Genomic DNA, 13,011 nt, shown 5'->3' with positions numbered 1-13,011 from the left:
TCCCTACTAAGCAGCAGACTGAAATACAGACAGTCCTTTGCTGATTGCTCCTCCTCCGCATCAGACCTCTTTGGCAGGAATGCACGAATTCCACACGTCAGTCTGTATTAAAGTCACAGGAGCAGAAGTCATGAAAAACAGAAGATCCTAAAGCCAACTGAAGTATGCCCAGGGCAGAGAATGGGGACAAAAGCCTCCGATAACCCACGGTGTCCTAGGACATGATTGCCGACAATATTGGCCAGGAACTCATTTCCCACTCTAGCAGTAGCTCCTAACCAGACACCTGAAGTTCCAGCTACATCAGGGGAAGCCACCGTGGCCGAAGTGAGCAGATGGCCCAGGGCCAGGTCCTCCAGTGGCTTTCACTGGGCTGGTGCTGCCCATTTACTCATCTGCTCTGCTTGGGACACAGATGTCTCCTGTGGTGATGGCAGCTCCTGTAAGCAGAGCTTGGGAGGGGATGAGGTCTTCCTAAATCTGCCTTAAGTCCTGGGCCAGGGTCATAGGCTGAGGCTTGTGGTAGCTCCCCAGCAGAGAGCACAGGTGGTCTAAAATGGTGCAGTGGCCCAGGAGGCTTCTAAAAGTGTTCAGCTCAAAGAGGCAGGATTTGTTAGAGGTAAAAGGTAAGTTTGAAAATATAATGTATGCCGATTGAAAACACCGGCAGCTGCAAGGAAGGGGGAACTGATGTCTCTCTGTTCTTCCAAAGTTTAACTGTGGTCTGTTTCTGCTCAGTCTCTCCTATTCCAGAGTTGGGAGGGTGGTGATAGAAGTTCAAAGAGAAGGACACCGTCCCCTCTGGATTTTAGCAAAGGGGAAGGCTTCCCCGTTATCTGAACACTTATTTTTAACAGGTAGAGAATTGCAGCTGTCAATCAGAAAGCACCTTAGCTGATCCGTTATGAGAACTGTAATCAATACATTGACTAATTCATTGATTTTCTGCTGGTCTGCTTAAATGGGGGGCACTCTTCCCCTTGACTAAAACAAATTCCATCAAAACGACTGCGCTTAAAATAAAATGGCGAACAGTTAAACAAATCAGCCCTTACCATTTTGAAGATGAACTATTACTAGGTTTGTCTCTTGCCAATGTAGGTTGTGCTACATGGTTTCCGTAGTTTTTCAGCTGCCAACTTCTCTGTCTGCCACACCCATGCAGCACCAACTCTGCGATGACCTCAAAAGCAAACATATTTTCCGTGTGGTTCATGGTCTGAGTCATCTGAAACCCGGAGAATTTGGGTGGGGATGACTCAGAATGCAGCATTTGACACAGAGCGCAATAAAGGGAAACTAAAGTCCTAAAAAAATAGCAGGGCAAAAGCCACAGGGATGGGAGTAACTTGGATAATGTGTGCCAGGGCACCCCCACACGCAGGATGTGTTTGGGCCTGAACAAACAGCAGGAAATAGGAAGTCTCCAAGGAGAAATAAAATGTGCAGATTCCAAGGGCGCTGCAGAGGGTGTTTTGATATGGTATTTGCTATTTGGATTGACACTCCAGGGATGCGATAAATAAACCTATTCCATCTTTCCATCCAGTCTATATGCTTGGATAACTTGGAAATCAATGAAAGGGTAATTATCGTAGAACTAGCATCCACAAAATTCCGAATCATCACTAGATGCTAATCTTTTGCTGCCATCTAGCAATCCCCTGGGTTTTTCCAGCTCAGATCCGGGCATATTGAAATGATGTTCCAATTAAACCTGTGAGTCCTGATGGGATCCGGAGCAAACAAAAATTAAAAGCCTCCCTGGCGCAGGTTGAATGTCTTATCTGGCCATTCTCATGTTCCATAACGTGAATGTTTAAAGGTCTTCTGATCATATTTACATATGGAAACCACGCCAGAGGCATTAAAGCCAGAGACTTAACTCTCTAAGTCAGCCATTTTGACTATTTCCTCTGATTTTGTGTGCAGGTCCAGAGCAACACCTAGTGTTCAAAGTGGGGAGCCTACAATGCTTGTTTTCCACCTGTCCTGTAGGTAGTGAAAAGCTTCAACTTCTGTCACCTTGCAACCCGATGCAAGTCATCCACAGAGAGCAAATCCAGCTTGGGTATGCTCTAGAACAGTTTGAATTATAGCTGCCTGAAAACTTTCTGAAGTTTGCCTAATGGCAGGGGACATGGTGGAAGCTGTCCCACCATCAAGCAAAGGCTGGAGCCACCTTGCTAGCAAACTTCTCGCTTCTGGCTGCGAGGTGGAGAAACCTGATTCTCCAGGGGCACCAGTTACAACGATGTGTAACACAAAGGAAGCTATGATTTCCAGTGCAGTTTTTCCTGAGCATGGTTGCATTCACTGGCAAAGCCGTGCAGGATGCTCAGGTCAGGGACACGTATGGAGTAGCTTGGCTCCTTCAGCCATGACTGAAAGTGTGACTGGTAGGGGCCTGGTTTAGATATCACCCCAGCCAAGAATTCATTAGGCAGCCTTAGCTCAGCCACTCAGCTGCAGATCCCAAATGGAAATGGATTTGTAGAGCTGAATTCTCAGACATCCTTTCTGTAATAGCGAACAGGATTTCAATACATTGTCATTAAGGATGTTGCAAGGCTATGGGGAATTTAAAGAGTAATCTATAATGGTTACAGTGAGGAAGAGCAATGGGAGGAAGATGTACGCCAGCAAGCATTACTCAAACACTGGATAGCGGCTGCATTAGCAGCCCTCACACCAGATCGCTGAGCAGGTGAGCCCCTGTATCCCAACAGCTTCCAGTGCAGCACGGTGGGAATTCCTCACCCCTTGAACATCTTGCCATGCCTGCTGGAGATTCCCCCTTGCAGATCGCTTCATCCATTGCTGCTCTTTCTGAGCTGAGATATGGAGGCTGATAGAACCAGGTTTCCTTCCTGAGGTCTTGAGAGTTCACCTCCCAGCAACTTTTCTCCACAAAGAAGAAAAGATTGAGGGTCTGTTGTGGGTCAGAAACCATTTGCCTCTTCCCATTTTATTCACATGAAGGAGGGATACCCATGAAAGAAACTCTGATGCCCAGAGACAAGGAGCTTTCTATCACCCATAGTTGAAATGGCTCATCATGCCTATTAAAGTTACTGGGATGTTCCCAGCCCCTCAGTGTTGCAGTCTGTTGCTCTCACAGAAAACTAGCAGCCAATCAGAACTCTTCTTCTTGGCTCCTAAGTGAATAAACACATCTCAGCCAACAATGCTCAGCTGAGATCAAAGCACATTTTAGCAGCTTCATATGCGAGGAAAATGTATTGTAAAGTTAGTCTATCCCACTTATCCTATACATCTGTAATCCTGTTTCAACTGCCAGACTCTTCCTAGGTTATATTCTTAGGAATCTTGGGCTACTTGTGCAGTTATTTGGAAAGTGTTTTACTCAACTTTCTGTTCCGATTACAGGGTGCAGGAGCCAGGAGAAAGGCTGAAAGCCAGGCACAAGTCAAAAGTATCAGAAACTTAATCCATAAACTCACCATGTAGGAACAGTGTTTATCCAACACCAACAGAGAGTTGGATATCAGTGGCTAAGAAAAGAAGCCAACCAGAAGGATTAGCAACAGGCTTTATTACTGATGGCTGGAACAGAGAAGAGCCTGCGAGGATTTTGCAGAAGATAAGAAGTGAAATAGCCAACTGGAACCAGGTACTAGCCTTTTTTTTTTTTGTAATAACTGTAACTTGAAGAATGAACTTGTCTCCTTTGGTCTTCATTCTACTAAAATAAGCTCTCACGGCTAGAGAGAAATCTTTGGAGTTGACTAGGAACCCATATACCTACTCAGAGCACTCATGTACTGCCTGACAGGAAGCTTACATGTTCCGGTGCTTTCCTCTCAGGGAATGAAAAGCAGCTTCCCAAGCTTGGCCTTTTGTGAGTCTGGTGGGGGAAAATCCCCCCTACCCCTGAAGGAACGTGTGCAGGGAGAAAGTCTCAGAGCAATTGCATGAATCAAATCCAGAGCCCCCCAAACTCCAGTGTTGTTTTAAACTGTTTCCTTCTTAAGGGTCAGGAAATACAAGGACATCTAATTTGTGATGTGATTTGGCCCTGAGTGTGATCTAATATTAGATTGGGATAAAAATATGCATGTGTTCTCTTCTGCCAGGAAGATACAGATTTATTTAAAGCAGGGATAAAGTAAGTGGCCTCAGGTAAAACTAGCTATTTGCCACTGCAAAGACATATCTCAAATATATATGGTAGTCCTTCGGGTTTGAAGAAGACATGTTGTTGTGCAGTTCATTTATGGACACAGAGGTGGCTCTGCAGTCCCAATCTGAAAGCGTAAAGTCTAGCACAGTGGGCTACAGAATTAGCACAATGGCTTAAAAAAACCTCAGATAGACTGAAGTCATTCAGACATATATTCCCATCTTCACTGTGAAGTTGTCTGATATTAGCTGGCTTTTCCAATTTTCTATAAAAATAAGAAGATATTACTGAGTTCCAGGTGCAATGCTTGTTAACCTAAAAAATGTCTTGGGAAGCAGTCTCTATCTGCACCATCCCAACCCCATTGCTCCTTATTATCCAAGGATAGGCCAAGGAGGCAATCAGTACCCTTGAACATTGCCTGAAGTCAATAACAGGCTGGATGAGGGCAAACAAATTGAAATCAAACCCAAGTATCGTTGGTCAAGAGGAAACCAGATTTGGGGACTGAAAGAGCAGGCCTGCAGTTTGGACATGCTCCTTCAACCTCGCCTGGATTCACTGGACTACCAGGTACAGGCAATGGGGACAAACATCTTCACACAATTGCACCTGGTGCACCAGCTACACCTCTTCCTGAGCTGGTTGCATCTGACAGTGGCCATCCATGCCTTCATTACATCCTGTCTTGATGACTGCAATGCACTCTGCAGGGGGCTACATCATGCTTATCAGGGGTAAGCAATGTTATGCAGTATACAGAAAAGCAGCAAGAAATAGTAAGGCTTAAAAACTTAAAAACAGGAGATTAGAGAACAGAAAAGGAGAACTAACTAAAACTAGTTTATGCCAACGTAACTCACTCTCCATACCTGCAAACATTCCTGGCTTCCACCACATCCATGAACAGCTTCCTACACTGTTTTTGTGTTCTGTAAGCTTCTCATCTCTCTGTTCTTCAGGATCTCATCAACTCAGTCCGACCACAGTTGTCTTGGTCTTCCTCTTCCTCTTGATCCATTCAACTCTTTCTTCATATATTTGTTTTATAGTTTGGTCCTCATTCATTCTCTCTCAAATTTCCTTGATGTCCTTCTATACTGGTCACTCACTTTGTATTCAATCCCCAATCATTCAGCAACCATTCATTCTCAACTGCCTTGTTCTGCCACATGTTTCCATGCTGATCTGGAAGAAGGAGCCTCTTTTTCTCAATGGCCAACAAAAAAAGCCATGGAGGAGAAGAATAAAGCAATCTAGAAAACTAGTTACATGCACAATATCATAATAAATGGGAAACCTAATTCTTTGTTTCCAGAAAGGCTCGCGGGGATTCATCATGTTAACAGAAGCATAGACCAGCCATGATCAATATAAGCATCTGTTCCTCCCAGAATCACAGTCCAGAAAGGAAAAACCATTATGAGACCCCAGCACTCTCTGAACTGCAGAGACTGATATGGACCAGAGGAGGATCTGACAATCATGTGGACCAAGTGTGGCCAAACCTCTACCTTGGAGATGCGTAAGGAAATGGCAGGAGTTCTTCTGGTTGCTTAGAAGCATTAGCTAACGATCTCTATCTTTTTCAAAAATGTCCTAAAGGTGTCTTCACCTCCAGAAATTCCACAGGGGGTAAGGAAACATAGGGCCCATTGGCACTTTTGCCCCTCCGCCAGAGGTGTTCAAAAGGCATGATCAAATAAGTCAAGATGGTGGTGCTGACAGCGCAATCAAGGCTCTGTTTTTTATGTACATCACATCTTGACTTTTTTTGACCATAACCTTAGACATCCCTCTGAAGATTTCTGCCATGCTTGCAAAGACTCTGCTGCTTAATTTATCTCTAAGTGTCTATCTATGTTTTATTTGCCTTCTTGAGATGGAGAGGGAGGGAGACCCATTGTTACCACTCAGAGTCTTGGGAAGGGAGGAGACCCATGGCTGAAGGACTGGGAAGGACCCAAGGTAGGGAGCCTAATATAATGAAATGAAATGAAATGAAATGAAATGAAATGAAATGAGCAGCTGCCCACTCAATTTTGCATTATTTATTTATTTGGAACATTTATAAACCACCCCAATCTGACCAACTCAGTTAATAAACAGACCAAGGAAATGTCACCCCCCGCCCCCCCCTCACACAAGAATTTTGTGCCTTTTAATTGCTTAACATTCAATTTTGTGGGTTGTGGAACAGAAACATTCTGTGAAATAGTCAGGGTAGGCTGAGTTTCATGGCTCTTTAGCATCTTATTTTTCATCTTTCTTAAATTACAATCCAGGATGTTATCCAGAGGTAGTTTTTTAAAAAGGACATACTAAGTTGCCCCCCAGAATCCCCAAATTCATTTTCCCCAACAAAATCTTGGGAGTCTGCAATTCCGTGGAAAAGAAATGGATAGCTGTGTTGCAAATTATGTAAAATGAAGCTGCACAGACCTGGAATGATGTAGCATAAAGAATCACACCCCTCACTAATTGTAGGAGGAGAGATGTATTAGCCTTCGGCAGCCAAAAATCAGAGGAAGTCTGGTAGTGCTTTTTCAGACTAACACATTTTAATAAATGCATTAGCTTTTGTGAGCTGACGAAAGCTTAGACGTTTGATTATATTTGTTAGTCTGAAAACACACTACTAGACTCCTGAATTCTGCATGTCCTGCTAATTGTTTTCATAACCCATACTGAAGGATCATTAAATAAACCTACACCTCAGGATCATTTAAAATCAGAGCAATCATGACTTTGCAAGACCATTTCAATCAAAATGCTAGCAATGATGTCTAGAACATCTGGAATGTAAACCAGTGATGGAGGGCAATTCCAGGCCCAAGTGCTAGTGAGGAAACAGAGTCAATTGACCCATATTTCATTATCAAAGCTGAGCATTTTTCACTTTGGTTAAGAGATTTGCACAGGGCTTGCATACATCACAGCCCCTGAATGTTAGAAGAATTCCTGGAGGCCCTTAAGCCACCATTAAGAGGAAGAAAAGCAAACTCTGCTTGCTTGTGTTTTGCTCCAATAGCTAACCAGGGAAGATGGGACGAAGTGGGAGGTGATGGATCTATTACCGCTTGACTGAGTGGATTGCAGGCAGATGAAATTCAGTTGATAGGAGCCCCTGTGGGTTTCAGCCTGAAGTGTGAATTGGAGCAGGAAGGAGAAAGGATCATGGCAATGAGTAGGGAGATGAAGCATAGGAGATAATTCCTCTCGCTTTCCTGAGACCCTCTCAAAAGTTCTTTTCAGTATGGCACATGAGAAGAAACCTTGATTGTCTTTTGACAGATTGGCAGCTAGAAGTAAAACGGTTCTTCAGAGCATTGGCATTACTCATATCCTCAATGCAGCAGATGGGCCCTACAACATCAATACTGGAGCGCGCTATTACCGAGACCTGCCGATTCAATACTACGGAGTACAAGCTTTCGATGACAATTCGTTTGATATAAGCAACTTCTTTCGCGAGGCTGCTGATTTCATACACAAGGCCTTAAATACTGCAGGAGGTAAGAGAAGACAAAAAATGAGGAATGACGTCAGAAAAAGGTCTCTGCTTTCAGTGGCTGGCTCTGGAGGTTGAAAGCTATTGCTTATTCTGATTCAGGAAAGCTGTTCAGGGCAGAGTTGAGTCTTCTTGCCCATTTCTAGCAAAGGGCTCAAAGTGAAAGGAGCTTTGTTTAGTTGGTCCTTCATGCTCAGAGCCAGGATTTTTCTATCCCAAGTAAGAAAGAAAAAGAGGGAAGCTTGGAAGCTTGTGGGCTTTACAAAGTAAAAGCAGGATGATCTCAAGCTGAGTTCAGCTCCTGGTAACTGCATGGAGACAACCATGCAGCTCTCTTGGCATCAGTGCAGTGTTGCCTTCTTCCAAGATGGTTTTCCAGGTCTTGCCAAGAGCCCAGGCTCTTCAACAGTGCTTGGGATGATGATGATGATGATGATGATGATGATGATGATGATGATGATGATGATAAAGGACTCGATAGTTGGATAAAAATGCTAAATCCAGTGTAAACATCTGGCTGACTGTGTGACCAATCATCATCATCATCATCATCTGGAGAAAATCACAAAATACAAAGACCTGCAAATAAAAGTAGAATGTGGCAAAAGAAAGCAAAGAGAGCACCAATAGTAATAAGCGCCTTGGGTGCAATCCCAAAACATCTGGAGCACCACTTGAAGACCATCAGCATTGACAAAATCACCATCACTCAATCGCAAAAGGCAGCTTTACTTGGAACAGCTTCCATCCTTTAACACCATCAAACTACAACATCTGCCTATCCCAGGTCCTTGGGAAGGACTCAATAGGTGGATAAAAATGCCAAATCCAGTCTAAACATCTGGCTGACTGTGCAACCAGCCATCATCATCATCATCATCATCATCATCATAATATAGATTTATTACAGCCATCCCACTCCAAAAGACTCTGAACTGCTGCCTGGAATAGCAGCTCAACACCCCAGAACAGAACAAGGTATAGAAATATGTTCTTACAGAAATATATTGTGAACCAATGGTGTCCACAGATGGGGTAGGTGGCGGGAGATTGTATATATAATATTCTGCACGGACCTTGTTGCCCTGAATTTGTTCAATGCTTCAACCAACTTTATTCCTGGACTTGCTCCCTTGAAGGAATTCAGCCTCCCCCCCCCTTTTTTTCTTTTGATTTTTGAGCTGCCTAAATGTGTGACTGATGCTGCTATGCCCAAGGAGCCTGGTTTGGAGGTGACCCATTAATTCTGGCATTTGGCTTCTTCCCTGATCACCTTTTGTATATCGGATGCCAAGAGATTCTTAAGAATCCTCTTGGCAGACAAAACAGTAATGACTTTTTTTAAAAAGGGTTGGTGGATTTTCTCACTCTTATTTGCCACCATTAAAGTTGCAGCCAGTGAAGCAGAGTCAAGCAGAAAATAAAGGTATGGATTATGAAGCATGTTGTTCTTTGCATCTGTGTGATTCTTACAATTTATTGTTAAAAAGTATATGTATAGTCTTGCCTGCCTCAAATAAGGTATGTTTTGTTACAAAGTATGGTTTGGGGCCTTTGTTTGTGTTGGCTCAGTGATGTTAATGTTGAGCCTAATTGAATTACATATCTAGGGCTACCTGATCAAAAATCCATGGTTGTAAAAATCTTAGACACCATGAGAAAATATCAGAGATATACAGAAAACTTTACTCTCTGTAGCCACCTAGATGTTTGTAACTCCAATCTGACAGCTTTTGCACCTATAGTTTGCAGGAAGATATAATCTTAAACTATATATTATGGAGGATTATCCTACAAGTTTTTGACTTTCCTAGTGATTGGTGTGCTATGCTAGCATAGCTTGTTTACTATGATGAACCAAAGCTCAACTTCCAGTAATGATGTAACATTAATTTCATGTAAAGGCAGCCCGAGATTATCCACCACACGAAACAGTTTAGAGAGACTGAAAAGGGGTATCTAAAGGGTTTGGTGAAAAAAATCAAGACGATGGCTGTGGTGGTGCAGCTGACGTTCTGCCTGGTTTTTACGTGCATCGCGACATATGAAAATCAGGCAAAGCTTTGATTGCACCATCACAACCATCATCCTGACTTTTTTTTACCATACCTTGAGGACACCCCTGGTGGGTCATTAACTCCATATGATGCGCACACATTCAAAATTGCTCTTGTTATGTCTTTGCAGGCAAGGTATTTGTCCACTGTGCTATGGGGTTAAGCCGTTCGGCCACTTTAGTGGTGGCTTACTTGATGATCCATGAAAACCTGACACTTGTGGAAGCCCTGAAATCAGTGGATTCTCACAGAGGCATCTGTCCAAACACAGGATTCCTCAGCCAACTCCGAACCTTGGACATCAAATTAAAAAATTAAAAAAAAAAAGTATCATAACACTGTGGGAAAAGGGGACTGAAAGCAACTGCAAATATAGGAATTTAGAGTATTAATGCTTTCATCTGGAATAATTCACTCAGCAAAACCTTCTTTTACTGAGACGGGGGGGGGGGCGGGAAATGTTCCATTTTATGTAATAAAACTCAAGGAGCACAGTGAAAAAATAGGACTAAAATTAAATGTAAAGAAGACCAAACTCATGACAACAGGTACAACAACCAGCCTTAGAATTAACAATGAAGATATTGAAGTGGTAGATAGCTTCTACCTTTCAGGATCAACCACCAGTAGTAAAGGAATAAGCAAGCAAGAAATGCATCACAGACTAGCACTTGGTAGAGTAGCCATGAAGGCCTTGGAAAAGATATTCAGATGCCGTGATGTGTCTATAGCTACAAAGATCAGAATAGTGCAAGCCATGGGATTCCTTGTGATACTCTATAGAAAGGAAAGTTGGACTTTTTAAAAAGCAGGATAGAAAGAGTATTTACAGTTTTGAACTCTAGTGTTGGAGAACACTCCTGAAAATACCATGGACAACCATGTACTGGTCTAAGACTGTAATAAACTGTGAAGCATGAAGAAGCATGGACAACCAAGAAAACAGACAAAAAGATCATTGAATAAATCAACCCACAGTTCTCACTTGAGGCACAAATGACCCGGCTCAAATTATCCTACTTTGGACACATTATGCAAAGACCTAGCTCTCTGGAAAAGGCTCTGATGCTGAGAAAGGGGGAAGGAAAGAGAAGAAGAGGACGACCAACAGAAAGGTAGATGGGCTCAGTTACAGTGGTGATGAGTACACCATTGGAAGACCTGAAAGAGCAGGATAGGGATAGATCATGCTGGAGAAAATCTATCTATGTGGTTGCTAAGTGTTGGCACTAACTTGATGGCACATAATCAAATCATTTGATATGGATTAAGTTCAAAACTAGATAGTACTATTGATCTTCACCCAGTGGGATATGATCCACATCAGGAAGTCTACCTCCCCTGGCAGAAATCCCAGCTATTCCATCATCATTTCTGCCTTTTGGAGAGAGAGAAAAGAAGAAAAGGAAGAAGAGTGGGAGAACATCAGAAGAAGACAGCAAAAGAGAGTTGGAACTAGTAAAAAAATAAATCCAATGAGTTCTATGTCCCCAAACTCCAAGAGTTATTTATTTATTGACTACATATAGCCCATATGCTGTATTTTCTAAATAAATACACTATCTCCATGGGAAGTTTTCCTACAAGGACCTCTTCAGATTAATGGGAGCAGAACTTCCATAGCTCTCATTCACTGCAATGGAGATTGTCTCAGAAGAACTTCTTGGTGGAATGTATCCATGGAGGAACAGGAGGTTTGGAAAATCAAGATGGCAGCCACAACCTTATGATTGAAGGCCCGCACATTATTTACATGTATTGCCTCTGTGATGCATGTAAAATTAGGGAGGCATTTCAGTCGTGCAGTTATGGCCACCATCCTGATCTCATCGATCTCTCCTCACAAACGCCCTGGAATTTATGGTTCATTTCCATCCTTGTCATTTATTATTAATTAAAAAGTGTCTTTCCTGTATCGAGTGTGGTACATAAAAAGAAAAAAGCGGGTTCTCCCCTGTAAACCTATTTGTTCATATGTTACTTGTTTTACAATTTTGCTTTGCACGTTAATTTTAAAATAATTTAATCTTTTAAAATTTAATTAAATTTTTAGTATGTTATCAAATTACAATTAACACTTCCTTTAAAAGACTGAGTAGTTAACAGCTTAAATAGCAGATTAACAAGGTAGCTGAATTATTATTGTATAAAAATCTATATAGTTTAAAAAAGAAACCCAACCTGTTGTATATTTTTTAAAAAGTTATATGGTAAAAGAAAAGAAAACAAACGAAACCCTGTACTAAACTACTTAGGGAACAAGAAGAACAATACAAAGAAAAAAAAGTAGGCAATTAAAAAAATCTTAATCCATAACTACAGCTGAGAATTTGGTGTGAATTTCATTCTCACTACAAATAAGGTGAATTTAAAAGCGCAGAGGCATAGGTCCTCACCTTACGTATTATTTTGAGAAAACGTATTTGATTTGTCAACTGTTAATGAAGTTGTTAAAAAAAACACCCCACTGAGGAATAAATTTTGGTTGGTGAGCAGGATAAGGAAACAGAGGAGGCGTCATGATTTCCTCCACCAGCAGATGGAAGTATAAATCCAGTTTATGAAACCGTAAGTCTAGCTGCATCTTTTGCTTGAGGTTGGAGACAAGGCGTAACAAAAATGGGATGCTTTCAAAGATGTGTATAAAAACTCAGCAATCAGTTACTGTGGATTTTTTTTTTCTGAACAGCACTAGGTCTATCCTGAAATTTGCCTGCAGTTAAGTGGAACGCAACGGATGGAAATCTGCTGTTCTTCCTCAGTTCCATCCAACACGTTGACCAGGCAGGTTGTGTATCAAATCATCTCTTTTCTTTTCCTCTCCTCTTTCCCTTTCCCCATGAAAGCTGCTCAAAAAGGAGTGGAGCAGGAGCAGGCCTGGCTAACGCTTTGATGGGAAATCCCAGAATTCCCAGGGCTGTTACAGTCCCAACGTGGGAAATTGGAAAACTTCTCAGAAGAAGGCAGGGACAAATTTTTCTCAGCTGTGGTCAAGAAAACTTCAGGGAGGAGTCACCAGGAGCCCCACTAGATGGGCTCTTTACCTTTCTCTCTGCACCCCCCAGCCCAGCTGTTTTTGTGACACCTTACCTAATAAATAGATCTGAACTTCCAAAGTATCCCTGTAATTTGGTGCATATTTGATTTTATGGTACTAAATATATGTTGACGTTGTTCTTATGGACCAACCTAGTTATTGTGAAAGAGCTCATTACAGTAGTTATATGGGAGTTGCTGAGAGTTGGGCAGCATATAAATTTAATAAAATTATTATTGCTATTGTTATTATGCCAACATGA

General features: G+C 42.1%; 1 protein-coding gene across 1 annotated transcript; it reads left to right on the top strand.

Annotated features, from left to right (window-relative positions):
* Positions 1–3,216: 3,216 nt before the first annotated feature.
* LOC103067262 (dual specificity protein phosphatase 13B-like) lies at positions 3,217–12,952 on the top strand. The gene is made up of 4 exons (XM_025172464.2): positions 3,217–3,634; positions 5,463–5,669; positions 7,439–7,659; positions 9,843–12,952. The coding sequence occupies exons 2-4, from the start codon at positions 5,509–5,511 to the stop codon at positions 10,028–10,030; spliced, it is 570 nt and encodes a 189-aa protein (XP_025028232.2). The 5' UTR covers positions 3,217–3,634; positions 5,463–5,508; the 3' UTR covers positions 10,031–12,952.
* Positions 12,953–13,011: the final 59 nt, after the last annotated feature.

This window comes from Python bivittatus, unplaced genomic scaffold (genome assembly GCF_059951505.1).
Source record: "Python bivittatus isolate LINGU-HERP-01145 unplaced genomic scaffold, Pbiv_v1 ctg000050_np1212, whole genome shotgun sequence".
Lineage (NCBI taxonomy): Eukaryota > Metazoa > Chordata > Lepidosauria > Squamata > Pythonidae > Python > Python bivittatus.
Note: the sequence above shows the minus strand (reverse complement) of the source record. Positions and strands in the feature narration are given on the sequence as shown.